This window comes from Strix aluco, chromosome 16, assembly GCF_031877795.1.
Source record: "Strix aluco isolate bStrAlu1 chromosome 16, bStrAlu1.hap1, whole genome shotgun sequence".
Taxonomy (NCBI): Eukaryota; Metazoa; Chordata; class Aves; order Strigiformes; family Strigidae; genus Strix; species Strix aluco.
This window is the reverse complement of record NC_133946.1, coordinates 683,522-700,812: the sequence shown is the minus strand read 5'-3', so window position 1 is coordinate 700,812 and position 17,291 is coordinate 683,522. Positions and strand designations below refer to the sequence as shown.

Here is a 17,291-nt window from a genome sequence, read left to right as displayed (position 1 = left end):
CAGCAGTATTCCTGGAAAGGCATCAATGCCAGTTCTTTTGAGTTTTTCTTGTAAATACATGTTCCTTAGGCATTTAATATTAGGTAAAAAATATGCCCAGTTCATTTATTCTAGCAGAATTTAGTGCTGCTGTTCCCCAGTCCTCTCCTGTATATGTTACCTATGTTCAGAGATACTGTAAAATAGGGGAAATTGTATGTTTTAGCCAAGATATTATTCAAATACACTTGTTTAGTTTTTAGGTTTGCTTTCTTGAAGTGCACAGACACCAATAGATGGTGCTGTTGGTGCATTAATAAGGTTCGGTTTCACATTTGTTTTCTGGTTTGTGGTTGGAATTTGTCTAAAAAAAAAAAAAAAGAACAACAAAAAAGAACAAAACAACAAAATCCCTAATGCTAAGCTTTTATCCAAGATGTTCTGCCCACACTGAACCGGTCACCGTTTAACTTTAACCTGAACTGTGGCCCAGGAAATCCTTCAACATAAATAACCTTGGAAGCTGCCATGACCATTTTTGGAACGTGCTCCCTCAATAAATCTGTTACTTTGTTGTGCAATGTTGAAGTGTGCAGTTGTTTCTCTGATTAATTAGGGCAAAAAATAAACTTGCACGATCAATCCAAGCTGTGACACGTTTCAGCCCTGGCTGGAACATGTGGGTAGAAAAGGCCTTAGAGCCTTCTCCACCGATCTGCCCTGGGATTTTAGGATGCTTGCATGCTCTTGAGCTTACTTGATTTGAGTAGCGAAGGTGGCTGCTGACAAAGTCTGTGACTGAAGAGTTTTAGTCTGTCACAGAACTGCCATGCTAGGTTAGTGAGGGTAGGACTGAACACCGTAAGAAATAGTTCATCTTGACCACGTGCCCCCATGAAAAACAAACACAACAGAACTGTTTTATGTAGTAGTGTTTATTTTATTTCACATATTACCCATGGAGAACTGCTGATACATTCTCTACATCTTTCACCAGTCTGGAATGCAAGATAAAAAAAGGTATGGAAAAAGAGTTTAACGTTTGACATTCATGATATGAAAAATAAAGGGGATACAATGTTTTAAAATGCCCTTATGCAATATATATATATAAAACGTATAAAAATAAAATATATTCTTACCAAAAAAAAAGATACAAACAGGACATGACACAGGACAATCTTAAATATCGATACGTATCTCATGATCCACACACACCGCACTTATAATTAATAAAAATCACGTACAATTGCACTTTTCCTCTCTGTGACGTTCAAGTATATCGCAGTCCCCGCAGGGACTAGTGAATGTCCGACTGCCTGCCGGTGCAGGTAACGCGGAGGGTGGAGCAGATGCGGGCGGCCTGGCCTCGCCGGGGGCTGACCGCGCACCCTCCAATACTGGCGGGCAGAGGCGAGGCCGGGGACGCGCTCCCCGGGCCCGGGGCTGCGGCCGGCGCCCGCCGGCGGGTCTGCCCGGCCTCGGGGCTCCCCTGAGCAGCCCCTTCCTCGGGGCAGACGGGGCCGGGGTCGCTCTGAGCGCTGCCCGCCGGCAAGGAAGGCCCGCCCCCCCCGGGCGCAGCGACGGGGCGGGGGACGACATGGCGGCCGGCGGGGCAGCGGCGCCTCGGGCGGCCGCGGGCCGGACGCCTTCCAGCCCCAGGCGGCGGCGGGCGCGGGAGCCGGCGGAGCCTCGCCCGGGGAGGGGAGAGAGTCAGTGACCGCCCCGCGGCTGCGGCGGGTGGGGGGAGCAGTCCCTGTGCGTCCCCAGCGGGACGCGGCCTTCACAGCTTCCCCGCGCCGTCCCGTCCCGCCGCGCCAAGGGACCGGCCGGCCCCCCGGCCCGGGGCGGGCGCGTCGGGGGTCCCTCCCGGAGAGGCGCCTCTCCACGAATCCTGGCGGCGGGTCCCGAGCGGCGGCGGAGCTCCGGAGCGTCCGCGCCTCAGTCCATCCATCCGAGACGGCCTCGGCCGGGCGGCGCGGCGCTCAGACCCCCAGCACGGGGGCGAGGGGCTGCGCCCGCCGCGCCCGGGGCCGCCGCCCGAACCGGGGGGAGCGCGCCGGGCTGCGGCGCTCGGGCAGGGATCGCCGCCGGCGGCCGTAGCCCTGGGGGCTGATCTTGCTGGCGGGGGCGGCGTCGTCCTTGTCCTTGTCGGTCAGCTGGTAGATCTGGTGGGCCAGCTTCTGCACCGTGCACGTCCCGAACCGGCACCCCGTGCGGATGGTTTGGAAGTGGGTGAAGCTGTTCATGCTTTGGCGGTAGCGCTTGACGCGGATGTGAGCATCCTCCCGGCTGCTGCGAAGCAGGAAGAGAGGGAGCGGGCGTAAGAAAAGCGCAGTGGGGCCCCGGAGGAGGGGACCCGGTGGGCCCGGGGCGGGGAGGGCAGAGAGCCGCCAGGCTGGAGGCGGGCCCGTCCCGACCGGTGCAAAACTGACCCCCCCCCTCCCGGCTCTGCCCTCCGCCGACCGGCGGGAGAGCGGCGGTCTGGTCGCGCAGCAGAGCTTGCTGCCGATGGGAGGAGAGGCCCCGTCGTTTTATGGCTGTTACTTTATCTATGGATCCAGAGCTCAAGTTACTATTTATATTTGACTTCCCAGTAAAGGCGCTGCTATCTCCCGCCAGTTGAAGGGCGCGGGGAAGGGGAGGCGGGAGGCTGCTTTCAGCGCGATGGGCAGCCTGGGCAGGACCTGTCTGCGGGGCTTGGGGGATCTCTAGCGAGCATAAGCCTAAACACCCCGAAGGGAGGGGACCCTGAAACTTTCCACTGCCTCGAGCGAGTGCCTGAGCCCAGAAGGGGCTGGAATTTACCTGGGATGCGATACTCGGGGATCCTCCTTCACGTCCTGGGTCCGTATGAGCGGCTGCACGTCGGCGGCTGCCCCCAGCGCGCCCGAAGGCTTCACGTCCCGCCTGGCTCGGCTCAGTGCCCATTTCGTCCATCTGAAAGGAGCGCAAGGGAAGAGGACAGCCTGTTAGCGCAAGCCTGCAGGGAGGGAGCCAAACCAAATAGATTCGAGGGGAGAGAATCTTTGCCAGCGCCGAGATTTTTTTTTTTTTTCCTTTTTTATTTTTTGTATGTTTCCTGAAAGGGCATGAGGCCTTTAAGGAGCCGTGCAATTCCCGCGGGGAGTCCGGTCCCTCCGATCCCGGCCGGAGCCCGGCGCGGGGGCGCGGAGGCTGCGCGGCTCCACGAGCGGGGCTGGGCGCTGGCGGAGGGCGCGCTCCGGTACTCACTTTCTTTTGAACTCTGTCGCTACGTCCAGCCTTGCAGCATCCACCCCGAAGAAGGTCACAGAGCCGACATAGAGCAGGGCTATGTGCACTAGTTTCATTCTGGCTGGGCTCCTGGTGGAAGGAAAAGAGAAGAACTGTAAGCATGGATGCTAACAAAAGTCAAGTAAGGTCTGTCCTTTTATTTCTGGTGATTCCGGAGGGCTCCTTCCCTCGGAGAGCCCCCAGGCTGCCGGGAACTTTGTGTGCGATATGAACCAGAAGCTAATATTTGCTCAGCAACTTATCACAAAGTAAATAGCAGAGCCTCCACAGTTTACGTTTGTCGAGAGTTTTACTTGCAGAGGCGGGTGAAAACCAGCAGGATTTCCAGAATACCCCCAGCGGCTTGCACTAGGATTTAGCAAACCCGTGAGATTAGAAAGAGCTGGCTATCAGACGCATCGTTTCCAAACTCCAGCAAGTGTTTTGCTGCCTGGAAGTTTATCCCCTGATAGCTCATCTTCCCACTTCACACGCAGAACCAACTAGTTCTGGATCTTATGTTGTAAACTGCAGCTGATGCCAAGAGCCAGTGCAAGACTCTGCAGCATAACTCCAAGCTCTTCAAAACAGTTCAGATTTAGTAGTTTTTCCTTCCTCTCCACCTCCCCTGTATCTTTTCTTGTTGTTGAGGGAGGGAAAAAAAAGTAGTTCTTACCTGACAGTGAGGATAATCCACTGAGACAAATGTTCTTGTAGTAGCGATCCGGACTTGCAGGGTTTCCTGAGGAGGGAGAATTCCTTCTTTGTGTGTCTGAAGTAACCACTGCCGAACTGCGCTCCACCGCTCCCTTTTATAGGGCAAGCGCGGGGGGAAGGGAGCACAGAGGGAGGGCGTGGCTTTGACACCCCCACCGATGTGAGAGCATCGCAAGCACTCCTTAATCTGCACTGGGGGCAGACTATGCTAGGGCAAAAATAAGGATTATTGAAAATTATCTTAATCAACCCCCTCGGTATTTTGTTAATTAGAACGACAGCTTTGAGGTGCGGATTCCAACTCGTGGCACAACTTGCAAAATCTGATAAACCCCTCAGTCTGTTTTACGGGGACAGACTTTTTAACTGCCGATGTATATTACGTTTACACGGTCTGTAGCATAATTTCTCATTCTAGGCATCTTCAGGTGGGTGGAAGCAGGGGACTAGACGCAATCAATTTCAAAATCCATGCAAATCCATCAAACAGCAAAGTTCCAAAAATAAACCCATATTTGGACAACGTGAATTATGAGTAACTAATGAATGCCAGCCTTCTTCGCATAAGTAAGGAGGAGATAAATCAGTCATCATTAATATATCTGACTCAACTTGGGTGCATTTTTTATCTAATAAAATGTATTTGATTTACTTGATCGATTCAAATCACGATTTACATGGGTTTGGAAGATGAAGGTTCCGGCGCACTTTGAACAAAGGAAGCGGGATTGCTTTGGTGCAAAGCCGGGGTCACTGAAATGCCTGGGGTTATGGACGAGAACTTGCCGTGCGTCGGTTTATCCCCAATCCGCGAAGTGAGAGCACTGACTTCCCCGGTTATAACGCTGAACCAGTGCAGGACCAAGGTCTCTAACCGCGTTCTCCCGGCTGGCCAGCAGCAAAACCTCCGTTTGCCCACCTTTCTGGGTTTTTCTTTGACAGTCTTTCACATCTTTGCCCCGTGACGCCTCAGAAATGCCGAGGTCGGGCTTCGCAGGGGGTGCTGAAGCCCACGCCAGAGGGACTGTATCTCTCCTTGCCGCACCGCGAACCCCGCGGAACCGAGGGAAGTGCCACAGCAGACCCGCGCCCCGGGGCCTCAGGGTCCGGGTCCCCTTCCCGGCGGGAGGAAGGAATGAACCGGCGTGTGCGCGATGTTTCTCTCGCATCCTGCCCCGAGCAAAGCGTTTCAGAAATCAGGTTACCCGTGACGCTGCCTTTCTAGATAAGCGCGGTATACGCCACCACCCTGGAGAGGTATGTGCAAGGGGGTGACGGAAACTTTCCTGTGCGCGGCTGACTCGGTCTGAGGTGCTCCCTCCCTCGCCAGCAGCGTCCAGGCATCTGGAGGCTGCTGTCTCCGGCATCTACCTGCCCTCCGGCTGCCGTCGCTCCGTCCCTCCCGGGCTCTCCGCCGGCACCCGCGGGCGCGGCGGGGCAGCGCTCACGGGAGCGGTCCCCCCTCGCACTCCCCGCCCGGGCCGCCTCTCTCTGCCGAGCCCCCGGCGCGGCTCCCGCGGGGCGAGGCACTTTCCCCGGCCTGAGCTGCCCGCCGGGGCGAGCCCAGATCCGCTCCTCCGCCGCACCTGCCCGGCCAGAGCGCGGGCCGGGACGCGGCGCCGGGGCGCCGGCAGCCACCGGGGCAGCGCGGGGGGCGCAGTGGGAGCCGGCCGGCCCCGGGCCCTCCCTCGCCCGGCTCGGGCGGCTCCGCAGCCCCGCTGCCCTCCCCACAGAGCGCGCTCCGCAGCAGAAGCGCACAGAGCGAGAGCCTGGGGTGTAAAGGCGGGGAGGAAGGAGTGGGGAATTGGGTGCCCTGCAACGGGACCAGAGCGGCACAACTGCACCAGACCACGCTGACTGGATTTTAGAGACCTCATGGGGCAGCTCAGGCTCGAGCGAGTTCAGGCGTTTCCTTCATCAGCAGAAGTTGAACTTAAACTTAACTCTTCCGAATTAGAAGGCAGGATTTTGCGCGATGAGCATTGCTTTGAGTCAAATTAAGTCTCCTGTTCCAGTAAAGAAATCACACACTTCCCTTAATGCTGGAAAATACCTCATTAAAATCCGTGGCTAAACGGGAAGTGTATTTTGTGTACTCTTAGGCAAACAATGCAGAAAGAATCCTGTGTTGCTTTAGGAATAGTAACAATAGTAGTAACACGGCTCACATCTGAGTTCCATACTGACTACAACTGTCATTTTGGTGATACCAAATCAGCTCATTCAAATTCGTGAGATGGCAAACTTTGGCACATAAATTATCACTTTGTTGGGGTGATTTGTGAAAGGGCTCTCACAAATTACCAGTAGGTAAAGCTGGTTCAAATCTAACATGAAACATCATGTTCTTTGTTCAGATGTTCATTTTGTTCTTCATAAGCACTTGCATTCCCGTGCAGTTGGAAATGAGCAATAGTCACCGAATTTGTACTATGAGGTAACAGTGGCCACTTTAAAAGAAATATTTCATAAGTAATGAGTTGTTTCCATCCTGAAAAAAGTTTCACAGAATGTTCCACAGAAATATTATTCACAAACTATTATTCTGAAGGGAATGCCACACAGTTCAGCAAGATCGGGCTCTCCTCTGAAGTGTAGAGGCTCCTCTGGATGCTGCCTCATCCATTGCTGGGAAGTTGCCCTGGAGGAACATGCAGCTCTTCTACTTCACTGATTATCTTGGGCATGTCATTCAACCTCTTGGTGTTGCCATATGTACAAAAGACTACAGTATGTATCTGCTCTGGCAAGGAGATTGTGAAGATTAGTTGCTGTTTGTGCAGCATTTTATCCAGGCTGAGTTTTATTCCAAAAGTAAAAAAGTCTAAAATCTGTATGGAGAATCAGTTTGAGGCAAATATTCCATGCTGATTATGCAAGAAAAATGTTGTTTGAAGCCAGTGGAAGTGCCTTTGCGTGTTTCATTTTGGATTTAAACAAATTTTACTGAATTCATATGCCATGAGTACGAATATACTTGATTGTATTTCAGGCTGTATGAAATCAACAGAAAGATGATACTGATAGAAGAATGATACCCCACAAAGGAGGTAAAACCTCAGTCAAGCTCCACACAGAAAAGCCTTGCTGTGAGTGCACGCACTCAGCCAGCTTTGTGCCAAGGGCACAGTGATAAGGGGGGATTCCATTTCTGGTAGGCCTTCCTATTGGTGGTGCTTTCAGTGAGCCTTATGTCTGACAAGTTTGAGTACACAAACCAAAAGCTCCTAAATGGGGGTGGGATGCATATTGGGAGGGGAAAACCTGCTCAGGGTCACAGCTGCTTCCCTGTTCTGGCATGGGGTGGGATGACAGTAGATTAAGGGACTGCAGGCAGTGTACCCTTTTTATTTCCTGAACAAGGAGTTGACTATAGAAGGTATTGTGAACCTTCATACCTTTTTGGTGGTAGGCGCACAGTCTGAGTGTGGCAACATTGTCCCTTGTGTGCTCTCAGTCTCCTGGAGGGACTGCAGCCCCACGGTTCTTCCCCGGGATGAATATATGGCTGCTTACCGGGTCCTGCTGGAGACCTAAGCCTTGGTGTGCTCCCAGAGCCGCTGCTCTGTGAGCCCCTTCATCTCCTGTGAGGAGGCAGGCTATTCTACTGCAACAGAGGGATTTATGGTTTTGGTGGTCTGGATGAAAGTTCAGTTTACTTTGCATTAGACTTCAGGTGAGCAAACAATCTGCTGCACTTTCGTGTTTGCCCTATAAGAACGTAAGATTGCTCTGTACTAAAGGGAAGTTAAGGAAGTACCTTATGGCTGACTGACTCCTCTTGCTGTCCGTGCAGGTACACAGCTGTGGTCAAACCCAGATGAACAGTGCCCTCCCTGTTACACAAGTACTTAAGACGTGCCACTTCCTATGACATGCTTTATAAACTAACCAAGCTTTGGCTGTATTGGTCTAGGTGGAAGAAGGAGCAAGGCTGTACAGTGGGTGCTAGTACTACTGGGGAATCAATGAGTAACATCTTCTTCTTGGTCCAGCATTTGTTAATGCCCTGGGAAAAGTGTTAGGCAGTATTCTCCTGCTAGAGGAGCTGTCTTAAAAGAGCAGTGAGACTTAACTACTGAGATTTGTTATTACACATTGAAGCTTTTTATGCATGCAGATGTGATAACCCTAAGGTCCCATTTCAGCTCCAAATTAGGTAATTTCTTAGTGTCTCTAAACTTCCTCTCCAGGTTTAGCTGTACAGAATATTATCCCTTGCTTTTGTAAACTGTTGCATGTCCTGGCTTTGTGCTGCTGAATGGCTGCAGCATCCCCCCCCAAGGGTTACCGCCATGAGCTTTATGCCTGTCTGCCTCATAGGGGTAATGTCTAGCTTCATTAAGATTTGTGTTTCTTTGTTGCTACTTCAGAAATGTTTTAATCAAAAAGCTCAGTGTTTTGAAAACAGCTTTGGGGGTTTCAGTCGTTAAAGTCTACAGGATCATGACCCAAAATGCCTGTGCATGACTTAAGAAAGGTATTTCTTCTTCTAGCTCTTACCTAGTATAGGAAGTGATTGATCCCACAGAGCGCATCTCTTTCTCAAAAAGTATATTCAGTCTTTTTGATGTATATATGATGTGGTTTTCTTTACTCCTAAAGTTAACAAGCAATTTTATTAAGTTTAGATCTTTCTACATGACATCTACTTCAAAACAGTTAAGTCACGAAGTTGATTACTCCAAGGAGATTTGGACCTCTGCACTTTGCTGGGAAGGCACAAGCGACAGCACTGTAATCGATTGTCGAAGCTTCCCGACCAATTTGTCTCTGGGTTATCAGCAAGACACTGCATCGGTATATCCCAGCCAAGTAGGAGGTGTAAGACTGGCATTTTTGAAACAGAAATGTTTCTATGAGACTGCTAATGACCGTCTGCTGGGTCTCTTGTGATGGTGGATCGTCAGGAACAAATCCAGTGAATTTGCTGCATTTCTGTATATGGCCGGGTACCCACGACTGCTGCAGCTCCTCACTGCAGTGCAGCTGATGTCCTTTGCGTTGTTTGTTCTCTCCGTGCTGTCAAACAGGACGTGCATGGAAGCTTATCAGAATGTTTTGGCAGACTCCGCCAGCTAGCCAAGCGCTGGGCTGTCAGACACGCTGTTTATCACCAGCGTCTCCGCGGCTGCTGGCAAGCCCACCGGGCTTTGGAGGGTGAGAGTCCAGGTGTTGGCCTCATCTGTACGTTACAAATAGCAACGCGAGATCTCCCTGCGGCCTCGCGGCGCCCCGGCAGCCACCGCCTGTGCCCACACCAGCAGGTCGGAGGCCAGGAGGGCTACGGCGAGGCGCTGCTGGCCATCGCTCCTGTTAGCCAGTGCCACCGCCAGGCTCCCACCCCCAAGCGCTGGGACCCGCGTGGGAGGGGGCACCCACGTCGGCCGGAGCGGGCAGGGGGACGCGGCAGCCGGCAGGGCCGGGCCGGGCGGGTCAGGGCCGGGTAACCTGCCCGGGGCGCCGCTGCCGCCCCTCCGGGCACAGCGCAGGGGTCGCGGCTGCTGGTGTGAGGGAGGGCCGGGGCTGAGGCCCGTCCCCGTCACCCGACGGCCTGTCAGGCGGGCGGCGGGCACCGGCACCGCGCCCAGCCCAGCCCAGCCGTTGGTCCCTCGGCCCCGCGACAGCACGTTCCGCACATCCCGGACGAAACGTAAACAGGAAACATCCTGGAAACGCTGGTCTCGGCTGCCGAGGCTGAGCCCGGCGGGGCGGCGTTAGCTCGCCGCCGGGTTTTATTTTCGCACAGGCTACGCGGGGGCGATGACCCTCACCCGGCAGCTCCTCCCGGGAGAGGTCCCCGCGGAGGCCGCCGAGGTGAAGTCCCGCTCATGCACCCGAGTTTTCCCGAGCGTGCAGATCGGTCGGACCTGCCGGTTTTTTGTTTGTTTGAGGTTTTTTTAAGGGAGAAGGTGTCGCGGCCCCCCTGCCTCCTGGGTGGGTGCTTCACCGGGAGGCTGCGAGGTGACAAAGCTCACCGCGGGCGGGGCACAGAGGTCCGGCCGCGGCCCTCCCCGCCCGCGGCGGGCTGCGAGGCGACCGCGCGGGCTCTGGTGGCCCCGCCGGCAGCCCCGGGCCGGGCCGCGCCAGCCGCGCGCCGCCGGCGAGCCCTCAGCCCACGCCCAGCCCGGCGGGGTCACGGCGCAGCGGTCCCGCCGCGCAGGCGCACAGCACGGCCCCAACATGGCTGAGGTGGTGCCGCTTCTCTGGCCGCGGGCGCGCAGGGGAGGATGCTGAGCTGCCCGGGAGCCGCCGCCGCCGCCGCAGCAGGGGTGGTGAGTCCTGAGGCGGGCTCATCTCAGCCATGGCCAGGCTGGCCGACTATTTCATCGTGGTGGGCTATGACCACGAGAAGACAGGTAGGTGTGGCTGCGCGCAGGGCTGCCCCGCGGTGCCTGGCCGCTTCCCCCCTCCCCTCGGTCCTGCCCGGCCCCGGCCTCCTCCCGCCTCCGGCCGGGCCGCAGGAGGAGGAGGAGACTGCCGCGCCCACGGGGCGCGTGTCCGGCCGTGGGGAGGAGGGTGGCGGGGCCGGCCTGGCCCCCGCGGAGGGGCGAGGGAAGGGTTAATCTCCCTTTCCTGAGGCGGAGCGGGCTGGCGGGAAGGCGGCGGGGGGGGCTCTTCTGCCGTCCGGCTGGCCGGGCCCTGGTACCTCCGGCCGGGGAGGGCGGCCTCAGCCCACCTGGCAGCCCCGCTGGCCCGGAGCGGGGCCGGGCGGGGCGGACCCCGCGGCCTCGCCCCACCGCCCCGGCTGCTGGAAGCGGGCAGCGGTTCCTTGGAGAAAGCGGGGGGCGGCTTAACGCCTCGCCCATGGGCGCGCACAGCTCGGGCCCCTCGCCCCGCCGCGCGGCCGGTGCCCGGGCGCAGGCAGCGGGGGCTGCTGGGGGGTGCCCGTTCCGCGGGCCGCCGCTGCGGAGCAGGGCGGTACTGCCTGCCTCTCCCCACCTTTGCGCTGCAGGCTGGGCCCCTGCGCCCGCCGCCTCAGCGGAAAACAAAGCCGGGGGGGGGTCTGGGAAAGCCGGGGGGCTTTTTGCCCCTTCTGCCCGGGGTCTTACAGCTAAGAGCTGGGGAGGCGCTGTGGCACTCGTCGGGCGCCTCAGCAACGGCCGCTTTTCTTAGAGAAGCGGGATGTTTTCTGTCTGCGCGGGTAAAAGGAAAGCGATGTTATCTGCTAGCGTTTTGTGGGTGAAGAGAGTGGTTTCTATCATGTAACTTTCTGTTATAATACCGCATTTATTGCTGGAGAGGCCTTAAATCAGTATATAAACTGATTTGAAAATGAAGTGATTGTCAGCTGGTATGTGTTTGTCCTGGGCATTTCAGAACGATCCTTTGAATGTATGCTGTTAATAAACAATATTTTAAACACTTGAATGTCCCCTAATTTATTTGACTATGCGTAAACCAAACAACACTCGAGTTTGCTACTCTGAGTAATTCTTTGGAGTAGCAATTGCATGTAATCTGTATTTGTTTGTTCCAAAAGTGTAGCTAATAAACTCTTAGAGTAAGATCCTTTTTTTTTTAAAAAAAAAAATCAGAGAAATCATTATATCTATGTGTTTAAAGATACAGTGGCCTACAAAATTCTGGTAAGGGTCTCCTGGATTTTACTGTACCAGTATTATTATTCCATTAATTATGGCATAGTTCTCCCTCCCACCCCATTTGGAACTTGTTCTAATTGTAGTGGTAAAATTATAAGACATGTGAAATGAAGAGTACTTTATGTTAAAAATAAAGACCTCACCTTTTGCCTATCTCCTGTTTAGGACATTTTCCCGATCAATAGTAGAGAGCCCAAATCAAAACAAGCAACCAAAAAAACCAGGGGTGCTTTTAAAGTTAAGACAAAACAAGTAGGCAGCCTTCTTGAAGGGTATGATCAATCTGACATAGCCACTATGTGAAATAAAATCACAGATTACACTGGAAAGCTTTATGTTTGTAAAATGTCTTCATCTGTAGTGTTTAAGTATGTGTTTAACTTCCTCTACATAAGTTGTCTCATTAAGTTTAGTAGAATTGCTTGCATGGATGAAACTGAGCAGATTCAGAAATAACTCCAGAACCTTAATTTGAAAAGGTCATGCCCAGAAAGTAACTATTTAGACTTCATTATTTAAATTACTTGTTGCTACTTTAATGCTTCATACTAAAAATGCTTGAAGGACAACATTCTGTTGAAGAACTAGGCATGCATTGTTTTCCAAATTCCTTTACCCCCACATGCGATCCCATAATACATGGAGTACTGACCTTTCTTTTTCTTGTAAAAGTCATAGTTTCTTGTTGTAATTATTATGCTTCCTTATATATGAAAAAGCAAGGGAACATTTTTAGGATTGTAAACCTAATACCCATGAAGCTTTTAGAATTTAAGTATTTTTTTTTTCTTTATTTCTTTTTTTTCCTTTTAATCTTCAACAATGTTCTGGCTTGATTTTAATATCTTTGATTTTAATGTGGAGTGTAATTACATTTTATAGTGTTTTTTTCAGGGATAATCTGTGGAATGTCTTGGTGTAAACAAGCAAACAAAAATCCTGTAACCTTTACCCTCTTCCTCAACCTGTATGTCAGCAGCAGTTTGTATAATATGCAAGTGTGGTTAATAAGAAAGGGTGTTTATAATAATGACTGTTCTCCCAGAAAAGCCCTACTGCCTCTGCTATCCCTCCATAGCAGCCACCATCTGTTCTGACTTCATGTGGGTTACATGGATTTATTTACATGTGCCAATATCTGCAGTATACTCAAAATGTGTTAAAGGTATTGCTTTCCTGTGCAGATTATCTAGCTTTATGCAAAAACATTCACTATAAATATCTAAAATGCTGTGTTTGTGCACTTGTGTGATTTAGGGGCAGATTTCTAGATTTTTCTTGTTGTGGAAAAAAACTTCGGTGCTACAGGTTTTTATCCAACATAGTCACTCTTAAGGGGAAGTGAACATTTGTATTGTCCTCAAATAAACCAAGGAGAGTATCCTTTGGTGGTCAAACATTTTAAAGTTCATTCCTGTTCCAGTCTAGGCCTATGTAAATTGATGTTACTGCAGACCTAGTGCTGTCGTCCCTATTGTGTTAAATCTTCCTTTCGTTTTCAGCTTGCTTTAGGATGTTGACTTGTCAAAAAGACCTTTCTTGCTGAGTGTTTTGTCTGTGTCGCTGTATCAATTTTTTTTCTAGGTTACTTTTCTGCTAATTTTTCAAACAGACTTGGCTCACCAGGATGTCAGATGACTGCCGGTATCAGCATAAAGGAGGAACAGGAGCATGTAGGAGGACAGATCACTGCAGCCTGAATTTATATCAAGCTTAAATGGTCCTAGAACCTTGGACACAAAGATGTTAGTCAGGTCCCTTAGTTTCCTGCATGCTCCTGGGTGCCTTTGAATAGTTTGTGTAACGGGCAGTTTATTCGTGCATGGAGATTTAACCTGAGTGGAGCATGAGTGTTGCCGTTGACAATTTAAGTGTCAGTAGACTTTCAGGCACACAGGAAGTAAAGGAGAAGTCTTTGTGTTGTAAAGGATGATCTGATTCACTTAGCTTTTTATGTATTTCACCTACAGTTGACTGTATTCCTGCTTAAAAATTACTTAGACTATATCTTTCACCATAAAGGCAGTTTAAGTATATCATAGTTTAAATTCCTGTTGTGTATTTTAAAAACTCATTCCGAGCCACTAAAAAGAACTGCAATAGCAGTAGCTTCTATCAGAAGTTCATGTTCAGTGTCTTGACAGAGTTGGAAGAAACCAGATTTAATAAATCCCCCAGATTTAATAAAACCACTTTTTTTTTTTTGGTTCTAACAGTGGAAATGTGAAGGATTTCACTGATACACCAAGGTTGACTGGTTTATCATGTTTATTTTGGATTCAGCTGAACCTTTACTAAGGTAGATAACCACATTTTTCTTCCAACATATCAGCACAACATAAAGCTGTTATGTAGCTTGTTACAAAAGACATTTACAGAAATCTCTGAAGGGAACAAAGGTGCTAGAAAACGTAGGCGCTCTGGGCTAAAAGCTAGAGAAAATCCCAGAAGACCTTACTGTATATCCATTTTCTTTTTTCCATGGATTTTGAAGTGTGTTTGATGTACTTCACCAGAAATTCCCATTTAATATGTTTGGATAATGGAATGTGGATGGGATTTAGGAAGAACACAGATGTTTGCAAAGATCACAGAAGGGCATGAGAAAATGCTTTTTTGTTTTGTTGTTTTTGCCAGTATAAGCAATAATCATAAATTTATCTATCCCTGGAATTTACATATGGTGGTCCTTGAAAAAGGTAAAGGAGAGAACATTTTGTGTCTGTCTTAGCTCAGCAACTGAAAGGTAGGGGTAACGAAGAGAGAACTAAATACTGGGTTTGATTAATTTGCCCCTATCCCCCTAATGGCTTTCCTACAGGGTGCTGTCATATACCTAGCAGTTAACTCCGAAAACCTGTGAGATGGAGTGAAATATTTTCTGTGAGACTTGTTCGCTGTTAAGAAGACAGACTAATGTTTTTTGTTCTTGCTTGTGTATGCAGTTGCAATGTGTATGACAGAAGGCTTGCAACAGTATAGCAGTTTTATTTGGCTGTTGTCATAACTGATAAATGCTGATATAACATGTGTAGGCTCTGTTGTGGTTGTTCCTGTTCTGATTTTTATCAGCTTCTTTTCAGGGAAGCCTTTCTTGTCTAACATAGCTTCATATCTTGGTGGATTTTGAAACTAGACAAGTGATTGATGATGGAGTGGGATAAGTTCCTAAATGCAGTTGTCTGATGCTTTTATTTTTTTCTGTGGGCAGATTTTGCCTGTGAAGAATATTCTTTTCATTTGGGGCATTAAATAGCATATCATATAATGAGGATTTTCTGGTGTATTTGTTGTATATTCATAGCTGGGCATTCCTATGGGCTAGTGTGTGTGTAAGGAGTGGATGGTTTCTTGGTGTCTTTGTATGCAATCTCTGTAAAACAGAAGATGTAGAAAAATAAGGGAATCAAGCTGTTACTTCAATGGCTTTCTTATTTGTGCTGTGGTTCAATTTGATTCAAGTGCAATCTAGAGAAATCTCAAAGGGGAATAAAGACCCAACAAAAACTACATCTTTGGTTTTGTGGCAGAAGAGTTCTTGTAGCTGTAATTTCATGGAATGCCAAGTGTACTACCAGAACTGAAGCAGAATGCAGATATGTAAGTAACTCTGTATTGGTAAGAGATTACTGTAGTTGGCTGTGACTGGAGAAGGGCGTGGGTGCCCAAAAACTTTTCCAAACAAATTAGTTACTCTAGCGTAAAAGATTATCTCTTTCTACAAACCCTGTCCTTGCTCAGTTTAGTTTTCAAATACAAGTCTCCACATACCATGCTGAAGCAGAATGAGAAAAGACTATTCCATTGCATGTGTTTTTGTTTGGGGTTTTTTTGACGGTGTTTTGTTTTGGTTTTTTGTAAGATAAGGCTATCTTGAAAGTCTGCTTGGAGGAAAAAAAAAAAAACAACCACTACCAGTATCTTCTAATATATAATGTTGACTAAAAAAAAAAAATATTGCTATTTTTTATTTATAAATTCAGCATAATGTTGGAGAAATCTTTAAATCAGTACAGATCAGTATAACTCTTCTTTGCCTTAAATGTCTGCTAATGAATATCTCTACAGAACTTGGATTTGAAACTCGTTGCTTACTTGGTCTCGCCGTCATAATGACAACAGCAATAAAAATACAGTTTGTTTTTTCAGCCTTTCCAGTTTAAATAAGACATTAATGGAGGCTGAATGTTTATACTGTAAGCTATCTTCATTTGTCCTAAACCACGAGGACACAGATTCTGTTGAGGGAAGTAGCATTTCATATCTTTGGGAATATTTTAAGACAAAATTGCAGTAAAGAAATTCTCTCTCCTGTTTTCTGTTCTGGATTAATTTTGTGGATTATCTAACAAAAAGACACTTTTCCTGCAGCATGTTCATGGAAAACAGTTTGTTATGCAAGCCTGAATACTATTTAACCACTGGCCTTCTATAACCGCAAGCGTATTTTTCAGTGGGGGGACAAAAAGAATGACATTTAACTCCTCCAACATCACAAACATAATACTCTTATAACACCAAGGAAGATAATTGTACTGCTGTGATAGTTCACTGGCATGAATTTAAAATACCAACTACCTCCTCAGCTACTGGTAGTTACAAAGTAAAAAACAAGGGAAAACCACAGTCACTGTGGAATCATTTTAAAAGGTGGAACAGTAGATTCACTGTTCAGTCTTCAGAAATGTCAGTGAGAGTTGTATCTTACAAGTAAATACTAGTCATTAGGAAGTCTTCCTTTGATTCATCTCTTCTTTTATTCCTTTGCAGTAACATGGGATTTTTCAGGCTCCTTGCTTACATAGTGAAAAAAATTATTTCTAACAATAACACTATCATTATTGATGAGATTAATTTTTTTCTGCTTGGTGTTTTGGGAATTGTATTCCAGTTACATGTATTTGTTGGAATAAATTATTCCTTTGGTGTCAGTGGTATATTCTGAAGTCAAGGACAATCCAATTAGTGTTGATTGGAATTTGGCAGATAAATCGCTGCTCCTTGAGCCAAGAACATGCTTGTTATTGCTTATCTGTTAGTGACTTAGATACAACGTGATTTCATGTCTCTAATGTTTACAATTCTCAATTTTTAATCTTCTACAAATTTTATAGTCTGAAAAAATGCAAATCACTGAACACGGTTTGAATTCTTTGTTTGCTTTGTAGTAGTCTTGTGCTCAAGGTAACAACAAAGTAACTAATCACCAAATTTCCACTAAACTGGACGTAGGTAACAGACTCTTAGTACTGCAGCCAAAACCAGTAGTTGGTGACAGTTAGTACAGTCTGAGGTTTTGTGTAGCTGTAGCAGAGGAATACTAATATACAGAAAATACGAAATCATCATAATTCTGGATACAAATTCAGGACAGATGCATACAAAACCACATTGGACCCTGGAAGATGTCAATGGATGAAAAGAATCAAAGGAATGTTACTGCGGTTAGAAAATCAATCACTCAGAAATTTGAGGGGAAAAAAAATGTAGGAATTAAAAATGCAAAACTCAGAAAATTCACTATCTGACTCTTGGATAGGTCTTCAGCAAGATTGGAAACATCTTTTAAATGGTAGACTTACATGTTGGGTCTAATGGAGTAGTAACTGGAAGGAAGATGAGACATTCTGGCAGAGGATTTCTCAAATACTTACAGATGCAATGTAATGACAGCTCTTCTTTCTAGAATCTTGTCTTCAGTTGTGGAAAACTGTGCTTTGGAAAATGGGTTTCATT

General features: G+C 48.7%; 2 protein-coding genes across 8 annotated transcripts in view; one reads left to right on the top strand and one right to left on the bottom strand.

Moving 5' to 3' along the window:
* Positions 1-17,291, top strand: part of SBF2 (SET binding factor 2) — a 302,371-nt gene that overhangs the window by 31,513 nt on the left and 253,567 nt on the right. For 3 of the 7 annotated variants that reach the window (XM_074841632.1, XM_074841635.1, XM_074841631.1), the window contains exon 1: positions 10,129-10,310. The exons of the other annotated variants lie outside the window; for them this stretch is intronic. In XM_074841632.1, coding sequence (XP_074697733.1) covers positions 10,256-10,310 — 55 coding nt within the window. In that variant the 5' untranslated portion in view covers positions 10,129-10,255. Of the gene's footprint in view, positions 1-10,128; positions 10,311-17,291 lie in introns of those variants that run through there. 7 annotated transcript variants of the gene reach the window in all.
* ADM (adrenomedullin) lies at positions 897-4,055 on the bottom strand. The gene is made up of 4 exons (XM_074841810.1): positions 3,911-4,055; positions 3,214-3,324; positions 2,788-2,919; positions 897-2,274 (listed from the first exon to the last, which is right to left on the bottom strand). The coding sequence occupies exons 2-4, from the start codon at positions 3,309-3,311 to the stop codon at positions 1,965-1,967; spliced, it is 540 nt and encodes a 179-aa protein (XP_074697911.1). The 5' UTR covers positions 3,312-3,324; positions 3,911-4,055; the 3' UTR covers positions 897-1,964.

Coding starts and splice junctions, on each gene's coding strand:
- ADM (XM_074841810.1), bottom strand. CDS start 3,311: ATGAAACTAGTGCACATAGCCCTGCTCTATGTCGGCTCTGTGACCTTC. Junction 2,920..3,213: donor GCGACAGAGTTCAAAAGAAA/GTGAGTACCGGA, acceptor CGCTCCTTTCAG/ATGGACGAAATGGGCACTGA. Junction 2,275..2,787: donor CCCCGAGTATCGCATCCCAG/GTAAATTCCAGC, acceptor CCTGCTTCGCAG/CAGCCGGGAGGATGCTCACA.